A 23,192-nucleotide genomic window follows, 5' to 3' on the forward strand; every position below is an offset into this window, starting at 1 on the left:
ATTATTATTGTTATTATCATTGTTACTAGCAAAAGTTTTTAGCTTTTAAAGGTGGAAAGAGTAAAAGTTGAGCGGCACGTCAGAATGCCCCGATTTTTGTCCTCCGAACGTATACTTTTGGACAGTTAAAGGGGTTATTCATTACTTGGACGACCCCTTCTGAATTCCGATGTTTCCCCCCCAATGACTCTCCTGGAGTAATGTCACGCGATCCCTGCACCGTTCAGAGATGGCTTCACCCTGATCCGAAGGAAGTCCAGAGGGACAAACTCCATGTTTCAGAGCAATCAGCGAGGGCCACAGAACTTGGACCCCCACCGATCAGCAGGACATGTCAGGTAGTCATAAAAATAACAATTAAATAATAGGTACCCCTTTACAGTGGGCTGCTTAGAAATATTTATATTTGTAGGTCTGGTGGAGCAGAGAATTGAACGATCGTAACAAACAAAGCTCTGAACCTATGGAAGTACACGTGTGTTCAAAAAAATGCAGCCATACCCCAATATAATCAAATAAGCTTTATTATTTTGTGGTTATGTGTTTTACAATGCCTGTATATATATAAATATAAATTTTACCTTTTGTGAGACGCACGGTAGATATCTCGTGCTTCCACAATATGGCAGACTATGCCTACTGTCTTCCATTAACCCTGCTGTTGTCTTCGGTCTGGGGAGACCGATTTTGAACTTTGGTATTTTTGGGGGGTGTTCAAGATGCGGTTCTGAAACTTGTGGTTGATTGACTTAAATGAGGATGGGTTGGTCGGCCACGGGTTTCAGAGCCGCATCTTGAATATTTTAAAGAATATTGAAGTTCAAGGTTGGTCGTTTTTGACCGAAGACAACAGCAGGGTTTTAAATGCTAAAACTCCTTAATATTTGCAGAAAATTTGCAACCTAAATACAACAGCCAATCAGCAATTTCCTTTTACCTTGGAATGAAAAACCTATCATACCAACAGAGAGGCTGATTGGCCGAGCTCTGTTCCAATCCCTTTCCACAGTGAAATCGATGCTAACATGGCACTCCACTGATTTACAGTCATGGCCGAGTGTGTTGGCACCCTTGAAATTGTTCCAGAAAATTATCTACATGTTTTGTTATACACATGTTTACTTCCTTTGTGTGTGTTGGAACAACACAAAAAAAAAAAACAGAGAAAAAAAAGCAAGTTGGACTTCATTTCACACTAAACCCAAAAATGGGCCAGACAAAATTGTTGACACCTTTTCAAAATTGTGGGTAAACAACTTTGTTTCAAGCACGTGGTGCCCGTTCCAACTCACCTGTGGCAAGTAACAGGTGTGGGCAATATGAAAATCACACCTGAAACCAGATAAAAAGATGGAGAAGTCTTTGCATTGTGTGTCTGTGTGTGCCACACCAAATACGGAGAACAGAAAGGAGAAGAGAAATATCTGAGGACTTCAGAACCAAAATTGCTGAACAATATCAATAATCTCAAGGTTACAAGTCCATCTCCAGAGATCTTGATATTCCTAATCAAGAAGTTTACAATCCATGGCACTGTAGCTAATCTCCCTGGACGTGGATGGTAGAGAACAATTGATCAAAGGTTGCAATGCAAGATAGTCTGGATAGTGGATAAGCAGTTAAATCAATTTCCCCAAAAATTCAGGCTATCTTGCAGGCTCAGGGTGCATCAGTGTCAGCACAAACTATCCGTCGACATTTCAATAAAATGAAACGCTATGGCAGGAGACCCAGGCAGACCCTACTGCTGACACAGAGACATAAAAAAGCTAGACTGCAGTTTGCCAAAATGTATGTGAGTAACCCAAAATCCTTCTGGGAATGCGTCTCGTGGACAGATGAGACCAAGACAGAGCTTTTTTTACTAAAACACATCATTCTACTGCTTACTGAAAATGGAATGAGGCCTACAAAGAAAAGAACACAATACCTACAGTCAAATATGGAGAAGGCTCAAAGATGTTTTGGGGCTGTTTTGCTGCCTCTGGCACTGGGTGCCTTGACTGTGTGCAAAATGTCATAAAATCTGAACATTGCTCAAAAGATTTTGGGGCACAATGTAGGGCCCAGTGTCATAAAGCTGGGTTTGCATCCTACGTCATTGGTCTTCCAGCAGGACAATGACCCAAGACATACTTCAAGAAGCCCCCAGAAATGGATGGAAACAAAGTGTTGGGAGAAGGCACTATCAAATATGAGCGACCTGGAGCATTGTGCAAAAGAAGAGCGCTCCAAAATTCCAGTTGAGAAGTGTAAGAAGCTTGTTGATGGTTATAGGAAGCGATTGATTGCAGTTATTTATTCCAAAGGGTGTGCAACCAAATATTAAGTTGAGGATGCCAACAGTTTTGTCTGGCCCATTTTGAGGGTTTGTGTGAAATGATGTCCAATTTTGCCTTTTTTCTCCGCTATTTTGTGTTGTTCTAATACAGTAACCCAACATAGTATGATGAAGCTCAGCCCTTCACACACAGTATGATGCTGTGACAACTCCCCCACACAGTATGATGTCCTCACAGACCTTCCACACAATATGATGTCCTCATAGTGGAACGCCCGCCAGGGCCGTGTGGTACTCGGTACCGGGTCCGGTACTTAAAGGGATGTGTCACGGCGGCAGCGACCCGGTCCTTAGCCTTGGGCGCCCAAGTAAAAGGGGATTTGAAATGAGGATTAAAGTTTGAGTTTGTGACGCCACCTGTGCTATTCGGTCAGGGATGACTGACTTTGCTTAAAGGGGTCTCCTGGGGTGATGTTGTGGCAGCAGGGATGGTATGGCTTCCCACAGGTGAAGCTGGGTCCCCAGGGCTCCCGGTGTATAAAGATGGTAGATGGTGTAGCAAGAAACGGAGGACACAGGATTGCAGTCTCTTTACCTTTTTACTGTCGAATTCAGGCAGCCACAGTCCAGGGTATCAGATCATAGGTGCAGATGTGGACCGGCTGGTTTGGAAGTGAGTTGGAAGTCCCCCTTACCAGGTGGGGTTGGAAGCCTTCCCTCTAGTGCTGTGGTGTAGTCCCTTGCTGCCTTAGGCCTCTCCCAAGATCCTCACGTGTTTTCTCTGTCCTCCTTCCAGGTAGGACACTAACCCGTATGACAGGTGGCTTGAGCCTTTTTACAGGATCTCTATCACGACTCGGGCTCTCTGTGCCACTGTCTTCAGGTGTAAGGGTGGACAGGCAACTTGCAATCCAGCTGTCCTGCCAGTTTCTGCTGTCTGTGAGACGTAGAGTACTTCACAACCTCGGTCTTCCGGCTACCGGTATCTATGCTCAGCAAGGAGGTAGCCCAGTCGCAGCTAACCCCCTAGCTCTCCTATGCTTCTTTTCTCCTTCACTATCTCTACAAACTGTTCTGTTCTTGTACTTTCTAGGAGCTGCAGCACCTTTTGTGGCTGCACAGCCCCCTCCTTCTCTCTCAGACTCTCACCATCTGCTTCCTCTCTGCTCTGTCCCTCTGACAGACTGTCTAACTTTCCCTCCAAGCCAGAATATATATTGGGGAGCCACCCACAAACTAGATAAGAGCTCCCCCTTCTGGCCTGGAGTATGAACATGTTGCATGCCTGTGTATACCTGATAAGAGATCCTTCCTCGCTTCCAAGCGTGACATCACTCTCCCCGTGAGGAAAGCGATGCCACTGTAACAACCAGGACCCTGGGTTGTTAAAATAGCTCCCCACACAAAGTATGATGCCCCAACTGCTCCCCCAACACAGCTTGGAACACTCCCCTCACACATTAAGATACTCCCCACACAGTATGATGCCCCCACAGCTCCTACCACACAGTATGATGTGTCCAAAGTATCATCCCTTCACTTCACAACTCTGCACTTATGCACTGTCCAGGAAAGCGCCTTTGATTTAACTGCCCATACATAGTTATTAATGTCAACTAGAGCAGACAAGATTGGGGGGGATATATTTCTTTTGGCCTCTGTAATGTTACCCTAAGGCCATGGTTATGAATAGATCTGCAACGTTCCATCTTCCCACAATAAAGCAAAAATTCTTGAGCATATCACATCAGCTAAAGTCCTGAAATCCTCTACCTTACGCTCATACACAATAGTCAATGAATCTATCAGTGTGTTTTTGAAGTGTGGAACACCTGGAGGAAATCCACACAAACATGTTTCCCTGCAGAGAGTCCCAGGGAAGCATCTGCCTAGGATCAATCATGACAAATGAAAAATATTGTGCACATTTCTGCAGAATTTGTTGGTGTTATGAAAGCAAAAAGAAATATTAAGCTTTCAACCACCAACAGGAAGGAAGTCCTTTCTATAGTCAAGAAGAACCCATTAAAAATGCACGATCCCAGGCAGCCAACGTCCCTCTCCGTGAGAAAGAGCAATATGCTCTCATTCTAGAACCACATTGTGTCTATTCCACCTGTGCAGCTTTTACCTCCGTGAGTATTCCACGGGAAATTAGGCGACGCCACTTTCTTCAGGGCAGTTCTTACCATCAATTACAAGATGGAATATAAACATTAAAATCTTTTTATTGCATTTATTTAACACATCAAGCAACGCAGCAATCTGAAGAAGACTTTCAGTATTCCATCGTACCGTGACAATACCATTTACCACTGAATGCGGTGCAAAGCTGTGCCGATAAAAGTGAAGAAAATGTGGTAGGAAATGACCCGCCGGCATCATTTGTAATGACCGTTTATACACAGACAACCAGGACGTATCTGTACAATTATAATGTAGCACTGTCGGGTATTAATGATATCCGTCTCATAGGTGATCAGCGATGACTTTTCTTATAATATAAATATAGCTTACTAAATTATCCCTGATTTGATTGACTAATACATTAGCCATGTATTAAAAGGGTATTCTCAAGTTTGGATAACTTTCCAATCGCTGGGGGTCTCAACGCTGTGACCGTCACTGATCTCGAGAACCTGGAGCTCTGGAGAGCCCTATGTGAGTGGAGCAGTCTCGACTCATTCTTATGGGAGTGTAGAAGACCAGATCTATGGTGGTCCCATTAAGAATGAGTAGCCCATCAAGAATGAGTAGCGTGGCGGCGCACATGATTGACCACGGCTTCATTCACATGGCGCTCTTCAGAGTCACACTTCTCGGGATTGGTGGAGATCCTAGAGTTCAGACCATTAGCGGTCAAGAAGATAATAAGGTCGTCCCATTAAGAATAAATGGCGTAGAGGTGCACATGAGAGAACACGGCTTCATTCACATGGCGCTCTTCAGAGCCACACTTCTCGAGAATGGTGGAGGTCCTAGAGGTCAGACCATCAGTGATCAAGAAGATAATACGGTGGTCCCATTAAGAATGAATGGCATGGCGGTGCACATGATCGACCACAGCTTCATTCATATGGCGCTCTTCAAAGTCACACTTCTCGGGATTGGTGGAGGTCCTAGAGGTCAGACTATCAGTGATATAGAAGATAATATGGTCATCCCATTAGGACTGAATGGCGTGGCGGTGCACATGATCGACCATGGCTTCATTCACATGGCGCTCTTTGGAGTCACACTTTTCGAGAATGGTGGAGGTCCTAGAGGTCAGGCCATCAGTGATCAAGAAGATAAAGAACTTGAGAATACCCTTTTAAGTAATGATGCTCTGAAATAACATTTATACTGTATATCTTTGTGTCTACTTCTGACACATCTGCTATTACACCATATTTTCCAACTCTTTGTAAAGTTCTAGAGGCTACCTGAGAAACAAAGGTCTCATGGACTACAAAAGGAGTTGCCAAGTCACATGTGCGTCACAACGCCAAAAATAACGTGGTACCAGGCCAGCTAATCAAAAGAAGAGGCACGGACGTTGGCAGGCATATTCGTAGGACTACTGACAAAACGATTTGCGTCATCTCTAGTTGGTACATATTTTCATGTTGTGTGTAACGAAAGATACACTCGTTATATAATACTGATAAAAAAGGTTCATGTAAAAAATTTCCATCTGTGCTTTTATGCAAGTCATGAAAAAATAAATAATCCGAGGATATAGCCTGTATATTTAATTATTTCGTTTTTTGAAGTGTTTAAGGCGGCAGAATAGATGTGAAGTTATATCAGAAGTAGTAAATGTAATCGATAATTATGGGTCGTTTACAGCTGATTTATAAGCAAGGAATTCAATTTGGAGGTCTCGTGATTCGCATGTGTGTACGCTATTTGTATTAAGTAACTAATTTTATCGGAAAGCACAAATATCAAGAAGAAAGCAGAAGAAGGTTGAAATTATTCAACTGAGAAATAAATATCTTCAATGTAAAAGAGCAAATGTATCTAGGGCGGAACAGAGATACAAAAATAAGAATCGTGGCAATGGGTCAGCTTTCAAAAATACTTTGTACATGTCCACAGGTGAAAAGTTCTTCATTTTTTGGCATAATCACTGAATTATTAATCTCAGAGGCAGTCGTCCACAAGTTTAACGAGCCCTCGAGGAAGTACATACCAGTGAGGCAGAAGATATCGCTATGTTGGAACTTTTAGAGAGAATGGGCATGGCCTTCTTGAACATGTGACTTTTCTACCAGTAGAGAAAGTCCATAAAGGACTATTCTATCCAAACAAGATTAAGTTAGTAAAGATTTATAGAAAACCTTTCTTTGTATATCTTTCATTTAATCTGAGGACTTCCTCCAATTGGCACTGTTTCACTGATTCTAGACAGTGTTTCTTTTTCTTTTGTGCCCATCCATTCCAAAGTTATGCCCCCCACTAATAATAAAGAAATTTTTTTTCATTTCAACCAACTAGGCGTACACCACAGAGCTTCTCTGTTGGCGTGGCCATATTTTGATTGGCCAGTGTCAGAAGAAAATAAGCAAACGCTCTCACAGAAGTTCTGTGGTACCCGCCTAGTTGGCTGAAGGGATAGTTTGCACCATTATTCTCAGGGGGCATAACTTTGGAAAGCAGTGGCACAGAAGAAAAAGAAAAACTGTTCCAGAATCAGTGGAGCATTCCGCAATTGGAGGAGGAAATGAGATTAAATAAAAAAAAAAAAAATCCAATGAAAGGTTCTGGATGAAGGAATTAACCAGATGGCTATTGAAAAACTGTGAATGGTAAAACATAGACCAGGCATTTCTTCCCATTGTGTCAAAAGTCTTCACTATAATCAAGAGGCCATTTTGATGTTTTCTTATAGGCCAAACTCTTCCGGTAAGTCACTGTTACGCAGGCATTATCCTGAGCTTGTAAATTGTAAACCAAACTTTCCATAAGTTACAGTCTCAAAACTCCTTGAGAGGGTGTGTAAAGTCTTCGTTATTCCGTAAGGCACTTCGTAAAAGTCAGTAGAGGAGCCCTTGTGTTGACGAACACCTACCATGAAGATAATTGGGATCTAATCTGCTGAGCGCCATAGAAACCTGGCCAAGTAAGACCATGCGAAAATCTGGATTATGAGTGACAGTCCAAATCCATTGTTAATGTTCCATGGTTCCTTAGCTCTTGAGTGGACTTTCGTCCTCTTGATGGAACTCAACTGTTCTAACAATATGTCCAAGTTGTCCTCCATCATTACCCCAGATAATTTTACACACAAAAACAATAGTCACCTCACAGCTACTCCTATTAATTATTAATGCTAATGTAGGACAGCGAATATAAAATCTTTCCACACAGTTAAATATCATTCTCTATAGATCTCTAGCAGCAAATAGAAATATACAGGAACAAGGAAGGTGGATAGTGCTTGGAAGGGATCTCAGCATCTTGAGCCATGGGTCCTTCTTGAGCCTGTTGACATGCATCGAATATATATACACATATTTATGTTCATATGTGTCCGGTGTGAAGTTTTCTATAACACTGAAGAGTTTGTGATAAGCATTGGAAGAACAGCAGGATGTCCAGATTATCTTGGCCCCATCACTTCAACTGATCTTACACTTCTCCTTTTTGCTCAGCTTCCTCCTTCTCTGCTCTAAACTTCTTTCTATGAGTTCATCTTCCTCTACAGCCCTGGGGAAAAAAAAAATATTACGAAACCCAACGTCACCTGGATTGAAATAGTTGCGTTATGAGATTGGTGAGATAATATTTAAAGGTACTGATACATACTTTCTCTCCTTGATATGGAGATCTCTCACCAGACCATCTCGTTGGTCTACAAGAGATACAAGCTCTTCGAGTAAGAGCTTTTCTCTTCGCTTCTGAGCTTCACTCTTTAGGCATTCTGTAGAAAAAATATAAAAATTTTTTATAAACCATCTACTCATTCATCAACAGTGTAGATTTCCAGCAGGATCCATGTAAGAATAATTCTGCCACATGTGGAGCCATGTTATATATTTTCCTCCGGGGGTAGAAGTGATTGTATAAATCGAGGGTATCCACATTAAAATTGGATGAAGGGTTTAGGAGTTTCAGCTCCATAACATGTGCCACCCTGTTTTTAACCCCTTCATGACCCAGCCTATTTTGACCTTAAAGACCTTGCCGTTTTTTGCAATTCTGACCAGTGTCCCTTTATGAGGTAATAACTCAGGAACGCTTCAACGGATCCTAGCGGTTCTGAGATTGTTTTTTCGTGACATATTGGGCTTCATGTTAGTGGTAAATTTAGGTCAATAAATTCTGCGTTTATTTGTGATAAAAACGGAAATTTGGCGAAAATTTTGAAAATTTCGCAATTTTCACATTTTGAATTTTTATTCTGTTAAACCAGAGAGATATGTGACACAAAATAGTTAATAAATAACATTTCCCACATGTTTACTTTACATCAGCACAATTTTGGAAACAAAGTTTTTTTTTGTTAGGAAGTTATAAGGGTTAAAATTTGACCAGCGATTTGTCATTTTTACAACGAAATTTACAAAACCATTTTTTTTAGGGACCACCTCACATTTGAAGTCAGTTTGAGGGGTCTATATGGCTGAAAATACCCCAAAGTGACACCATTCTAAAAACTGCACCCCTCAAGTTGCTCAAAACCACATTCAAGAAGTTTATTAACCCTTCAGGTGCTTCACAGCAGCAGAAGCAACATGGAAGGAAAAAATTAACATTTAACTTTTTAGTCACAAAAATTATCTTTTAGCAACAATTTTTTTATTTTCCCAATGGTAAAAGGAGAAACTGAACCACGAAAGTTGTTGTCCAATTTGTCCTGAGTACGCTGATACCTCATATGTGGGGGTAAACCACTGTTTGGGCGCACGGCACGGCTTGGAAGGGAAGGAGCGCCATTTGACTTTTTGAATCAAAAATTGGCTGCACTCTTTAGCGGACACCATGTCACGTTTGGAGAGCCCCCGTGTGCCTAAAAATTGGAGCTCCCCCACAAGTGACCCCATTTTGGAAACTAGACGCCCCAAGGAACGTATCTAGATGCATAGTGAGCACTTTGAACCCCCAGGTGCTTCACAAATTGATCCGTAAAAATGAAAAAGTACTTTTTTTTCACAAAAAAATTCTTTTAGCCTCAATTTTTTCATTTTCACATGGGCAACAGGATAAAATGGATCCTAAAATGTGTTGGGCAATTTCTCCTGAGTACGCCGATACCTCATATGTGGGGGTAAACCACTGTTTGGGCACATGGTAAGGCTCGGAAGGGAAGGAGCGCCATTTGACTTTTTGAATGAAAAATTATTTCCATCGTTAGCGGACACCATGTCGCGTTTGGAGAGCTCCTGTGTGCCTAAACATTGGCGCTCCCCCACAAGTGACCCCATTTTGGAAACTAGACCCCCCAAGGAACTTATCTAGATGCATAGTGAGCACTTTAAACCCTCAGGTGCTTCACAAATTGATCTGTAAAAATGAAAAAGTACTTTTTTTTCACAAAAAAATTCTTTTCGCCTCAATTTTTTCATTTTCACATGGGCAGTAGGATAAAATGGATCATAAAATTTGTTGGGCAATTTCTCCCGAGTACGCCGATACCTCATATGTGGGGGTAAACCACTGTTTGGGCACACGGCAGGGCTCGGAAGGGAAGGCGCGCCATTTGACTTTTTGAATGGAAAATTAGCTCCAATTGTTAGCGGACACCATGTCGCGTTTGGAGAGCCCCTGTGTGCCTATGCATTGGAGCTCCCCCACAAGTGACCCCATTTTGGAAACTAGACCCCCCAAGGAACTTATCTAGATGCATATTGAGCACTTTAAACCCCCAGGTGCTTCACAGAAGTTTATAACGCAGAGCCATGAAAATAAAAAATAATTTTTCTTTCCTCAAAAATGATTTTTTAGCCTGGAATTTCCTATTTTGCCAAGGATAATAGGAGAAATTGGACCCCAAATATTGTTGTCCAGTTTGTCCTGAGTACGCTGATACCCCATATGTGGGGGTAAACCACTGTTTGGGCGCACGGCAGGGCTCGGAAGGGATGGCACGCCATTTGGCTTTTTAAATGGAAAATTAGCTCCAATCATTAGCGGACACCATGTCACGTTTGGAGAGCCCCTGTGTGCCTAAACATTGGAGATCCCCCAGAAATGACCCCATTTTGGAAACTAGACCCCCAAAGGAACTAATCTAGATGTGTGGTGAGGACTTTGAACCCCCAAGTGCTTCACAGAAGTTTATAACGCAGAGCCATGAAAATAAAAAAAAATAATTATTTTCTCAAAAATGATCTTTTAGCCTGCAATTTTTTATTTTACAAAGGGTAACAGGAGAAATTTGACCCCAAAAGTTGTTGTCCAGTTTCTCCTGAGTACGCTGATACCCCATATTTGGGGGTAAACCACTGTTTGGGCACATGCCGGGGCTCGGAAGTGAAGTAGTGACATTTTGAAATGCAGACTTTGATGGAATGCTCTGTGGGCGTCACGTTGCGTTTGCAGAGCCCCTGATGTGGCTTAACAGTAGAAACCCCCCACAAGTGACCCCATTTTGGAAACTTGACCCTGAAAGGAACTTATCTAGATGTGTGGTGAGCACTTTGAACCCCCAAGTGCTTCATAGAAGTTTATAATGCAGAGCCGTGAAAATAATAAATACGTTTTCTTTCCTCAAAAATAATTATTTAGCCCAGAATTTTTTATTTTCCCAAGGGTAACAGGAGAAATTGGATCCCAAAAGTTGTTGTCCAGTTTCTCCTGAGTACGCTGATACCCCATATGTGGGGGTAAACCACTGTTTGGGCACATGCCGAGGCTCGGAAGTGAAGTAGTGACGTTTTGAAATGCAGACTTTGATGGAATGCTCTGTGGGCGTCACGTTGCGTTTGCAGAGCCCCTGATGTGGCTTAACAGTAGAAACCCCCCACAAGTGACCCCATTTTGGAAACTAGACCCCGAAAGGAACTTATCTAGATGTGTGGTGAGCACTTTGAACCCCCAAGTGCTTCATAGAAGTTTATAATGCAGAGCCGTGAAAATAATAAATACGTTTTCTTTCCTCAAAAATAATTATTTAGCCCAGAATTTTTTAATTTTCCCAAGGGTAACAGGAGAAATTTGACCCCAATATTTGTTGTCCAGTTTCTCCTGAGTACGCTGATACCCCATGTGTGGGGGTAAACCACTGTTTGGGCACACGTCGGGGCTCAGAAGGGAAGTAGTGACTTTTGAAATGCAGACTTTGATGGAATGGTCTGCGGGCGTCACATTGCGTTTGCAGAGCCCCTGGTGTGCCTAAACAGTAGAAACCCCCCACAAGTGACCCCATTTTAGAAACTAGACCCCCCAAGGAACTTATCTAGATATGTGGTGAGCACTTTGAACCCCCAAGTGCTTCACAGACGTTTACAACGCAGAGCCGTGAAAATAAAAAATCATTTTTCTTTCCTCAAAAATGATGTTTTAGCAAGCAATTTTTTATTTTATCAAGGGTAACAGGAGAAATTGGACCCCAGTAATTGTTGCGCAGTTTGTCCTGAGTATGCTGGTACCCCATATGTGGGGGTAAACCACTGTTTGGGTGCACGTCGGGGCTCGGAAGTGAGGGAGCACCATTTGACTTTTTGAATACAAGATTGGCTGGAATCAATGGTGGCGCCATGTTGCGTTTGGAGACCCCCTGATGTGCCTAAACAGTGGAAACCCCTCAATTCTAACTCCAGCACACCCCTAACCCTTATCCCAACTGTAGCCGTAACCCTAATCACAACCCTAACCCCATCACACCCGTAACCACAACCCTAACCCCAACACACCCCTAACCCTAACCACAACCCTAATTCCAACCCTAACCCTAAGGCTATGTGCCAACGTTGCGGATTCGTATGAGATTTTTCAGCACCATTTTTGAAAAATCCGTGGGTAAAAGGCACTGCGTTTTACCTGCGGATTTACCGCGGATTGCCAGTGTTTTTTGTCCGGATTTCACCTGCGGATTCCTATTGAGGAACAGGTGTAAAACGCTGCGGAATCCGCACAAAGAATTGACATGCTGCGGAAAATACAACGCAGCGTTCCCGCGCGGTATTTTCCGCACCATGGGCACAGCGGATTTGGCTTTCCATATGTTTACATGGTACTGTAAACCTGATGGAACACTGCTGCGGATCCGCAGCCAAATCCGCACCGTGTGCACATAGCCTAATTCTAAAGGTATGTGCACACGCTGCGGAAAACGCTGCGGATCCGCAGCAGTTTCCCATGAGTTTACAGTTCAATGCAAACCTATGGAAAACAAAAATCGCTGTGCCCATGCTGCGGAAAAACTGCACGGAAACGCAGCGGTTTACATTCCGCAGCATGTCACTTCTTTCTGCGGATTCCGCAGCGGTTTTACAACTGCTCAAATAGAAAATCGCTGTTGTAAAACCGCATTGAAATGCGCAGAAAAAACATGGTAAATCCGCCATAAATCCGCAGCGGTTTAGCACTGCGGATTTATCAAATCCGCAGCGGAAAGATCCGCAGAGGACCAGAATACGTGTGCACATACCGAAACCCTAACCCTACCCTAACCTTTATACCAAGGAAGGTGACGGGCACAAGGGGGCATTCTTTGCGTCTGGAGGAGAGAAGGTTTTTCCACCAACATAGAAGAGGATTCTTTACTGTTAGGGCAGTGAGAATCTGGAATTGCTTGCCTGAGGAGGTGGTGATGGCGAACTCAGTCGAGGGGTTCAAGAGAGGCCTGGATGTCTTCCTGGAGGAGAACAATATTGTATCATACAATTATTAGGTTCTGTAGAAGGACGTAGATCTGGGGATTTATTATGATGGAATATAGGCTGAACTGGATGGACAAATGTCTTTTTTCGGCCTTACTAACTATGTTACTATGTTACTATGTTACCCCTAACCCTACCCCTAACCCTACCCCTACCCCTAACCCTACCCCTAACCCTACCCCTAACCCTACCCCTAGTTCTTACCCCAACCTTAGTGGAAAAAAAAAAAATATTTTTTTTATTGTCCCTACCTATGGGGGTGACAAAGGGGGGGGGGGGGGTCATTTACTTTTTTTTTTTATTTTGATCACTGAGATATAACCTATCTCAGTGATCAAAATTCACTCTGGAATGAATCTGCCGGCCGGCAGATTCGGCGGGCGCACTGCATATGCGCCCGCCATTTTGGAAGATGGCGGCGCCCAGGAAAGAAGACGGATGGTCCCCGGGAGGCCAGGTAAGTATAAGGGGGGGAGATCAGGGCATGGGGGGGGGGGGCGTCGGAGCACGGGGGGTGGTTGGAACACGGGGGGGTGGATTGGAGCACGGAGTGGGGGATCGCTGTGCGGGCGGGTGGATCGGAGCACGGGGGGGATCGCTGTGCAGGGGGGGGGATCGCTGTGCGGGGGGATGGATCGGAGTGCGGGGGGTTTGTTTGGAGCACGGGGGTGTGATTGGAGCACGGGGGGAGCGGACAGGAGGACGGGAGAGCGGAGCACAGGACCGAGGGGAGCGGACCACAGATCGGGGGGCTGGGGGGCCATCGGAGGGGTGGGGTGGGTGCACATTAGTGTGTCCAGCCATGGCCGATGATATTGCAGCATCGGCCATGGCTGGATTGTAATATTTCACCATTTTTTTAGGTGAAATATTACAAATCGCTCTGATTGGCAGTTTCACTTTCAACAGCCAATCAGAGCGATCGTAGCCACGAGGGGGTGAAGCCACCCCCCCTGGGCTAAACTACCACTCCCCCTGTCCCTGCAGATCGGGTGAAATGGGAGTTAACCCTTTCACCCGGCCTGCAGGGACGCGATCTTTCCATGACGCATATGCTGCGTCATGGGTCGGAATGGCACCGACTTTCATGACGCAGCGTATGCGTCAAAGGTCGGGAAGGGGTTAAAGGGACCAAAAGTAATTGGACAATTGACTTCAAGGCTATTTCATGGACAGGTGTGGGCAATCCCTTCATTATGTCATTCTCAATTAAGCAGATAAAAGGCCTGGAGTTGATTTGAGGTGTGGTGCTTGCATTTGGAAGGTTTTGCTGTGAAGTAAACATGCGGTCAAAGGAGCTCTCCATGCAGGTGAAACAAGCCATCCTTAAGCAGCGAAAACAGAAAAAACCCATCCGAGAAACTGCTACAATATTAGGAGTGGCAAAATCTACAGTTTGGTACATCCTCAGAAAGAAAGAAAGCACTGGTGAACTCATCAATGCAAAAAGACCTGGGCGCCCACGGAAGACAACAGTGGTGGATGATCGCAGAATAATCTCCATGGTGAAGAGAAACCCCTTCACAACAGCCAACCAAGTGACCAACACTCTCCAGGAGGGAGGCGTATCAATATCCAAATCTACCATAAAGAGAAGACTGCATGAAAGTAAATACAGAGGGTTCACTGCACGGTGCAGCCACTCATAAGCATCAAGAAGAAAAAGGCTAGACTGGACTTTGCTAAAAAACATCTAAAAAAGCCAACACAGTCTGGAAGAACATTCTTTGGACAGATGAAACCAAGATCAACCTCTACCAGAATGATGGAAAGAGAAAAGTATGGCGAAGGCGTGGTACAGCTCATGATCCAAAGCATACCACATCATCTGTAAAACACGGCGGAGGCAGTGTGATGGCCTGGGCATGCATGGCTGCCGGTGGCACTGGGTCACTAGTGTTTATTGATGATGTGACACAGGACAGAAGCAGCCGAATGAATTCTGAGGTATTCAGAGCCATACTGTGTGCTCAGATCCAGCCAAATGCAGCCAAACTGATTGGTCGTCGTTTCATACTACAGATGGACAATGACCCAAAACATAAAGCCAAAACAACCCAGGAGTTTATTAAAGCAAAGAAGTGGAATATTCTTGAATGGCCAAGTCAGTCACCTGATGTCAACCCAATTGAGCAGCATTTCACTTGTTAAAGACTAAACTTCAGACAGAAAGGCCACAAACAAACAGCAACTGAAAACCACCGCAGTGAAGGCCTGGCAGAGCATCAAAAAGGAGGAAACACAGCGTCTGGTGATGTCCATGAGTTCAAGACTTCAGGCAGTCATTGCCAACAAAGGGTTTTCAACCAAGTACTAGAAATGAACATTTTATTTAAAATTATTGAATCTGTCCAATTACTTTTGGTCCCTTTAAAAACAGGGTGGCACATGTTAAGGAGCTGAAACTCCTAAACCCTTCATCCAATTTTAATGTGGATACCCTCAAATGAAAGCTGAAAGTCTGAACTTCAACTGCGTCTGAATTGCTTTGTTTAAAATTCATTGTGGTAATGTCTATAACCAAAATTAGAAAAATGTTGTCTCTGTCCAAATATATATGGACTTAACTGTATATACTTTTTTTTTAATCTGCGCAGAGGTCACTGTGCAGAGAGTGAGAAGGAGATGAGCTGTTATTAACACCCATTGCTATTGGTAAATTTTGGATGTGACCTCTTGTGATTTGTAATGGTCCTAAGTTGCACTCGAGGGTACAATCAGATCCATGTCAATCATTTTGATGGGCCATTAATCTTTAAAAGTACAACGCTTTTAACAATTTATTAAAAATAATCACTGACACATGTAAATGTGTAGCATTACTGAGAATCATCACATCATTTTATTTTTTCTGGGTGTTTTGATAAAAATTGATTCTTAATTTTACTTATAGCCCGTAAAGAGATTTGACCCTTACAATGTACTGGTAGTTTACTTAAAAGGGCTGTGTGGTGAAAACATGCTATTACCTATTCAAATGATAGGTGATAGCTTGTTGATTGGTGGGGGTCTGACTGCTGGGACCACCACTGATCAGCAGAACGGGGCACTTTTATTCCCATTAGAATGGAACAGCAGTGCGCCTATGTGACCCTTGCGTCATTCATTCCTATGGGGTGCCCAGCTTTTTCCCATAGCGAATGAATAGAGGAGCAGTCAGATGATAATTTATTTTCACTCGACAACCCTTTTAAGGCCGGGGTCACACTTGCGAGTGCAATGCGAGAAACTTGCGCGAGTCTCTCGCATCAATACCCGGCACTCGGGACCGGAATGTGCGGCTGCATGTATTTCTATACAGCTGAACGCTCCAGTCCCGAGTGCCGGGTATTGATGCGCGAGTTTCTCGCGTTGCATTTGCAAGTGTGACCCCGGCCTAAAGAGTAAATACAACGTTTGTCATCCAGTTGTATTCCCATACTCTGGTTAGTGGTCTCACCATCTGTGCACAGCAATGCTCGCAGGTCTCTGCTCAAGAGTTCAAAACGCCTTTCCAAGTCTTGCTCCTCGGCCCTAAGAGAAGAACATCAAGCACCTATTTAGTGTACAATTAAATGGGTTATTAAGCAATGTAATGCGGGCCATCTAGCTAGAGAAAAAAAATTCCTCCTCCAAGATGGCACCGCCGGCGCCTGCGCAATAGCAGCTATTGGCGGTCAAAAATAGCTGCCACTGCGCATGCGCGGCGGCGCCATTTTCCGATTGAGTTTTTTTTAATGAATTAAAATATACCAAAAAAAATAAAATAAATACATATTATAAATGCGATAATGGTGCAGGGCAGGCACTGGCGCCTGCCTGCAGAAGATGATTTAAAAAAAATATATATCATAATATTGATTAGGTAAACTAGGGGGCAGGTCAGTGAGGGATCAATGACCCGTCAGCAGTCTGCATTATGAATACCTAATCAGAGCACCACATGAAGACCCCCACAGGTCGCACCGGAGCACGAGCATATCATTAACTCAAAACTGAAAATAAAGGTTAAACAACAACCACAAGACGGATTTCATCACACTAATGCAATAATTATGCAGCATGCACTGGCTGCTACTGAGAACAGGGGCCGCTGACCATAGTTTGATGTTCCAGACATTTTCACACCCAGGATGCAGCATTATAAAGGTGCCATCACCTCTTTATTCTCCATTACTCACATCAACTGTAATTCATCCTGTCTTCGGATTAACGCATTTTTCTTATTCACCAGTATAAACCATTCCTGGATTAAAGCCTCCTCGGCTTCTTTGTCATTACCTGGGAAGTGAATATGGAGAGGTTTATAATTCAATATATGTGTTCACGGAGAAAGAATGAGGTTCTGCTGCCCCCTTATGGAGCAAAAAAATTTACGTCTTTGAGTCTAGTTAAAATGATCTTTGGACAGGTGATTTATGTTGTTTTATATATGACTTGGCTGTATTTTTTTACTAGCACAAAACAAAAGCAGATTATGTAACAAATATAAATATTAGAACAGTTTATACCATTTTCCATCATAAGTCGAAGGTCCTTTTCTACTATGGCGGCCCTAGAGTCAATTTCATCCTGCTGATGTTCCAGGGCTTCAAGCTCAGAGGTGACATACTGGCTAGTGTCTTTAAGAACCTGAGAAAAAAAATAAGGCACAGGACAGGTGGTGACTTGAGAGTATTCATGACAGCAGAATTTTTTGTTTAACTTTTCATAGATAACTATGGAGACATCTGGGGAATTCTAAACATCTGTTGCATAATTGGCAGAAGGGTTAAGGTCAACCCCATAGCGGTCCCTCTCGGTGACGCCTCCAGTCCGACATAAAACACCCACTTTTTGGTGAGGCTTACATAAACCCAGCACCCTTTTGCTGAAACTGCTCCATTGACTGTATAGTGGCCGCATGCTGAACCAACACATCAGGATTTGCATTTCACATCTTGTCTATATAGTATGTCGGCATAATAGAATAATAAGATATAAAATGCAAACAAAAGCAACAAAAATTGCAAAAAGGACTTGATCTAAGCCTGAAATCTGTTTAATTCTGGAAATAATTGGTCTCAGCCATGATACTGGGACCTTCTCACAAAATGATGTGACGGATACATTTAGAAAGAATGATAACATTTATAAAGACATATAAATAAAATATAATACTAATAACTACAACAGTGTTTACAAATACCATCGCTTCTTCCTCTTTTCCTGGTGCTTCTGGTGTTGGAACCACAGTGGAAGAAGACAATGTGGAGGTTGAAGGATAAGGTTCTGTAAAAGAAAAAAAAACACATTTTCAAGATAAAAAAAACATTGCTTTCATCATGCGTATATAGCATATTACTGCATTGGTCCCTTAAAGACCAAGCTAATTTTTCATTTTTACACCTTTTCTTCTTTCCCTTACTTTCTCCCAAGAGCCGTAACTTGGTTATTTTTCCACGTTTGTTGTTCTCTTTGTGGGCCAATTTTAGTAATGACACCATTCGTTTTACCATATAATGTGCTGGAAATGGGGAAAAAAATCCAAGCGAGAAGAAATAGTGAAAAAAAAAAAAAATTTAATTCGCCATTTTGTTATTATTATTTTTTTTTAGGTTTAGGTTTAGTTTTTACACCGTTCACCTGGTAACATGATTCGTTAGGTCAGTACAATTATGGAGATACTAAGCTTGTATAGTTTATTCAAGTTGCGAAAAAAAAAATTCAGAACTTTATTTTTTTTTAAAAATGGTATCATTTTCTGATGCTCGCAACTTTTTTACTTTTCCATCAATGATCTGTGTGATGGATTATATGTTGTATGGAGAGCTGTATTGATACCATTTTGGGTAACAATCTTTTGATAATTTTTAATTGAATTTTTCTCAGTAGGTGCGGTGTCAAAATAAATAGTACTCTATCATAAAAGTTAAATAATTTTATATTTTTCCGACATGGTGATACCAAATATGTTATATTTATGCATTTCATTTTTTTTTTTTAATTTCTTTAATTTGGTATTAGAAATATAGGGAAGATTCAAATTTTTGTAGATATACAGTACAGACCAAAAGTTTGGACACACCTTCTCATTTAAAGATTTTTCTGTATTTTCATGACTATGAAAATTGTACATTCACACTGAAGGCATCAAAACTATGAATTAACAAATGTGGAATTATATACTTAACGAAAAAGTGTGAAACAACTGAAAATATGTCTTATATTCTAGGTTCTTCAAAGTAGCCACCTTTTGCTTTGATGACTGCTTTGCACACACTTGGCATTCTCTTGATGAGCTTCAAGAGGTAGTCACCGGGAATGGTCTGTCTGGCACTTGCCTGGTATGGAGCAGGATCAGCTACCTGAGTCCATTCCAAATACTCGTACCCAATGTGTGGACATGTCGGAACATTACTTCCCCTTTTATAAATTCATAGGTCAAGTCGGGTATAAAACTGATGGGCTCAGTGTAAAACGACCCACAAACTGATGCTTGTCGGGGTCACGTCTTCCATATTAGGCTGGTATTGTGTGTTATAATATTTTAGAATCCCTGCTTAAAGGGCTATGTGGCACTGTATATGGGGATATACAGTATGGAGAGGGGGATTACATACATTTATGTAAAATGGTGCTACACACAAAAAAAATTAAAATGCATGGCTTTAGGAATGTGAACTTGGAAGACAAAAACATAAGCTGCGTTCTTAGGGTGTGTTCACATAATGTTTTTTGTTCTTTGTTGAGTTTCTGGAGCAGAAACACTCCAAAATCCATATGGAGTTCAAAAACTATGAATTTTGATTGGAGAATTTTTTATGTTCACACTAAGTTTTTTCGCTGAGATTTTTTAGCAGAAACTCCACGTTTTTGAGGCGTTTTGAGGTATTTGAAGAGGATTAGGAGAGTTTCCACTGCTACAAAAGCTTCTAAATTACTCAGTGTGAACATACCTTTAGGAGAGTTTCTGCACCAAAAACTCATCAAAGAGATTCAACGTATGCCATACATCTCAAAGGAGACCTTAACGAGACCCAAACTAGACGTTAAGAGGCTAAAAGTGCGTGAGACATCAGATACCGTGAAGGAGTGTGTGAATAAGAGACTCTTGAATAGTAGCGATAGTAATTTTCTCGAATTACAAAGCTCAAGAAATTAATCAGGTCATTTCTTATGCTACTAACCATTGATAATTTGGGAAGAAGGCCTTGAACTTGTTTCATGACTTTTTCCCGTGAGATCTGTCTCCTGTAGAGGGAGATAAGACAACATGATCATAAACCCAACCAAAGAACTAACAAAAAGAATGTATAAAATTACTGTATCCTCTACTGAGCTCACCTCATCTTGAGAAAGTGACTGTGACCGAATAAGAGAACGTCGTTTCTTGACTAGGTCAGCATCACGCAGATGACCTAGACCACCAGCTTTTCGTGGAGGAGCAACTGGAGCCGATGCTGAAGATTCTCCCTCATCCAGGCTCATATCTAATAAACCCCCATTGACACTTAGTCTCTTTTTAACGCGAGGTGGTGGAACTACCCCAGAAATATTCTGCCCTTTCTCAGTATTTGCCATTTCCTGTACTTGAGACCCAATTGTCCTCTTTTCCTCGGTGGGGTATCTTGGTACACTTTCCACCGGAGAATATATTGGCAAATCCTGTTTTCCTGAAGAAGTCTCCGGACTTTGTGCCTCATTTGCGACCTTTTCTTTCTTCTTGTGTTCTTCTCCAGTCGGACATTCAAGAACTGGCTTTTTCTCTGAATGCTCATCAGAGACTATGCTCGAAAATTTTTGTTTCACAGACTCAACATTTAAGAGGAACTTGTCACTAGTAGAAGATTGTGAATCAATATGTTCCTCAGAGGTGGAGCTTTTAGTGCTTTTTTCCAAGGACACAACATTTTGTTGCTTTGACGTAGAGTTCAACTCCTTGGGTAGTTCAGGGACAGTCTCTGGTTTCTCCACTTCCATAACAGTCTTAGAGGAAGTAGGTAGATTATCAGGATCCTTTTTTCTTGTAAAGTGAGACTGTATTTGGCAAATGTACGTAAGAATGATAAGTTTGTCTGGGACAGCACGAAGCAACATGTCTGATGGGGAGAGAAGTGGTGGTATCCCGAGAGCAGCAAAACCATCATAGGCCTATAAGTACAATTACAAATATAAGACTCATGTACCATAAATTATTCCCAAAATATTTAAAGCAAGAATACCAAAAATTTACCTTTTTGTTATTTTCTTTTACATTTAATGGATCCAAAATGTCGTAGTTTCTGAAAGGAAGAGAAATATACATTATTGGGAACATTTACCATGATTACCCTTTAATAGAGATTATAATCATTGCCACTCAGGTGATCTCTGCTAGGGTATGAAGTGGAAAAGTCCTATTCTTTGGCCACCTGACTGCTGTGACTTGTGAGTGGCTGCAGCGGTAGAGTTACCGGAGTGAGATATGATCAGATGTCCCTCAGAAGATAATGTCTTGTACCACTGTAACCAATCAACGACCACACTTGACAGATGACGAAAGAAAAGGACATCATCAGACGTGTTTTGGGTGATGTCGTGTTCCAGTCTCCTGACCACTGCAGCCAATCACAAGCCTCATTGGTCACGTGAACGAAGAACAGGACATCATCAGTCTTGTTTTGGGTGATGTCACGTTCCAGTCTCTTGACCACTGCAGCCAACAGAACATCATCTTTTCCACTCCTGGCGGAGACCACTCAAGAAGCCAGAAAGATGGGAGTGAGAGTAGATGAGTATGCCTCATTTTATTACTTTGTATTTACATCTGGTGATTGAGAATTCTTGGGGAAGTCACACAACTCTTTTAATATTTACTTATTAACAACTAGTCCTACAAATAGTCCTAAAAATAGTTTTCCCAAGCTCTTCTCTTGTATCTACGTGCCACAAGATATAAATATCCTAAAATATTACATTTTATTAATGTATTAAAAATTCATGGATATATGTAAGGGTCTATAATATCTAAGAAAAATAAATCTCCTTAATAATAAACATTTTTATTTCTGAACGAAGCTGTAGCCATTCATTCGGTCGACAGCCATATCATGTGATAGTCGCATACTCCGCCGTGCGCTCCTATGTTCACTTTGTCACTTTGGTGGCTTATGTCAGGGACAACAACGTGATTGGCAGTCCAAAATTGGACAAGTCTAATCGACATCTTCTCTGACCATCAGGCAGCCAGCGCCCCATACACATTAGAACATTGGTCGAATTCCTCGATATCGACGGATATAACCTACATTAGTCCAATGTGTATGGGGGCCTTTACCCTATCTTGTAACAACACGAGTCTAAAATTCTGATTATGTGGAACTGACCAGAAGCTGGGAGATGAAAGAGGAGAGAAGTGAGCAGCTAGCTGCTGTAAAGAAATAATGGGCTAGAGAAATCTGACTGGGATGTTAGGAGTTAACTCTTTATGAAGTGTAACTACTGCATACACTCGACCAGGCTCTACTGGCTGAGCTCTTTGGAAAGAAGCGGTACACTGTGTAAGATAAAAGCTCTTATTGTTGTAGAATCACAAGAGATAGAAAAAGCAAGTCAATTGCAAACTTGCTTTTTTCTTGCTGTCTGTCCTTTTTAAGTTTTTTTTAATATATTTTAGACCCTGATGTTTTACTTTTTTATCCCATAATACTCTTAAGCAAGCATTATTGCCATCTTACATGTTTTCTGGATGGAAGTGATGCAGTATAGCGCAAAAAGCAAGACCATTTCTCCATGATGTTGTGAAATTATTTACACGTACGCCGCGATACCCTGATGTCACCTCCTGACACCAGCGCAGAAGAGAGTCTGTGCTTGGTGCTTCCTGTAAAGACAAAATTCAGTATAAACTGGTAAATATAAGCCAGATAAACGGATATGTGTGAAAGAATGCAAGTAGGCTTCAGATTACAATAGCAGAAACTGCCCAGAGTACATTATTAGTACCAACGAACTAATAAACATTCACGGGTGATAGTTTTATAAACGAAAGGACCCCAACACAAGACCAGCAGCTTAGCAATTGCCAGGACAGCCACAGATAGCTCCATTCCTACATGCAAGTAGTACATTTAGGGTAGTCAGGTTATTATTCAGGTTTG

The 23,192-nt window shown here is 42.1% G+C and overlaps 1 protein-coding gene across 1 annotated transcript in view; it reads right to left on the minus strand.

Annotated features, from left to right (window-relative positions):
* Nucleotides 1-4,491: 4,491 nt before the first annotated feature.
* LOC138648570 (uro-adherence factor A-like) overlaps nucleotides 4,492-23,192 on the minus strand; it is a 92,221-nt gene continuing 73,520 nt past the window's right edge. Inside the window, exons 10-19 of the mRNA XM_069738349.1 lie at nucleotides 22,770-22,915; nucleotides 21,287-21,335; nucleotides 20,398-21,204; nucleotides 20,241-20,304; nucleotides 18,260-18,342; nucleotides 17,583-17,703; nucleotides 17,253-17,352; nucleotides 16,532-16,605; nucleotides 8,075-8,189; nucleotides 4,492-7,975 (exon numbers count right to left, since the gene is read on the minus strand). Coding sequence (XP_069594450.1) covers nucleotides 7,888-7,975; nucleotides 8,075-8,189; nucleotides 16,532-16,605; nucleotides 17,253-17,352; nucleotides 17,583-17,703; nucleotides 18,260-18,342; nucleotides 20,241-20,304; nucleotides 20,398-21,204; nucleotides 21,287-21,335; nucleotides 22,770-22,915 — 1,647 coding nt within the window. The 3' untranslated portion in view covers nucleotides 4,492-7,887. The remainder of the gene's footprint in view (nucleotides 7,976-8,074; nucleotides 8,190-16,531; nucleotides 16,606-17,252; nucleotides 17,353-17,582; nucleotides 17,704-18,259; nucleotides 18,343-20,240; nucleotides 20,305-20,397; nucleotides 21,205-21,286; nucleotides 21,336-22,769; nucleotides 22,916-23,192) is intronic.

Source organism: Ranitomeya imitator, chromosome 9 (assembly GCF_032444005.1).
Source record: "Ranitomeya imitator isolate aRanImi1 chromosome 9, aRanImi1.pri, whole genome shotgun sequence".
Taxonomy (NCBI): Eukaryota; Metazoa; Chordata; class Amphibia; order Anura; family Dendrobatidae; genus Ranitomeya; species Ranitomeya imitator.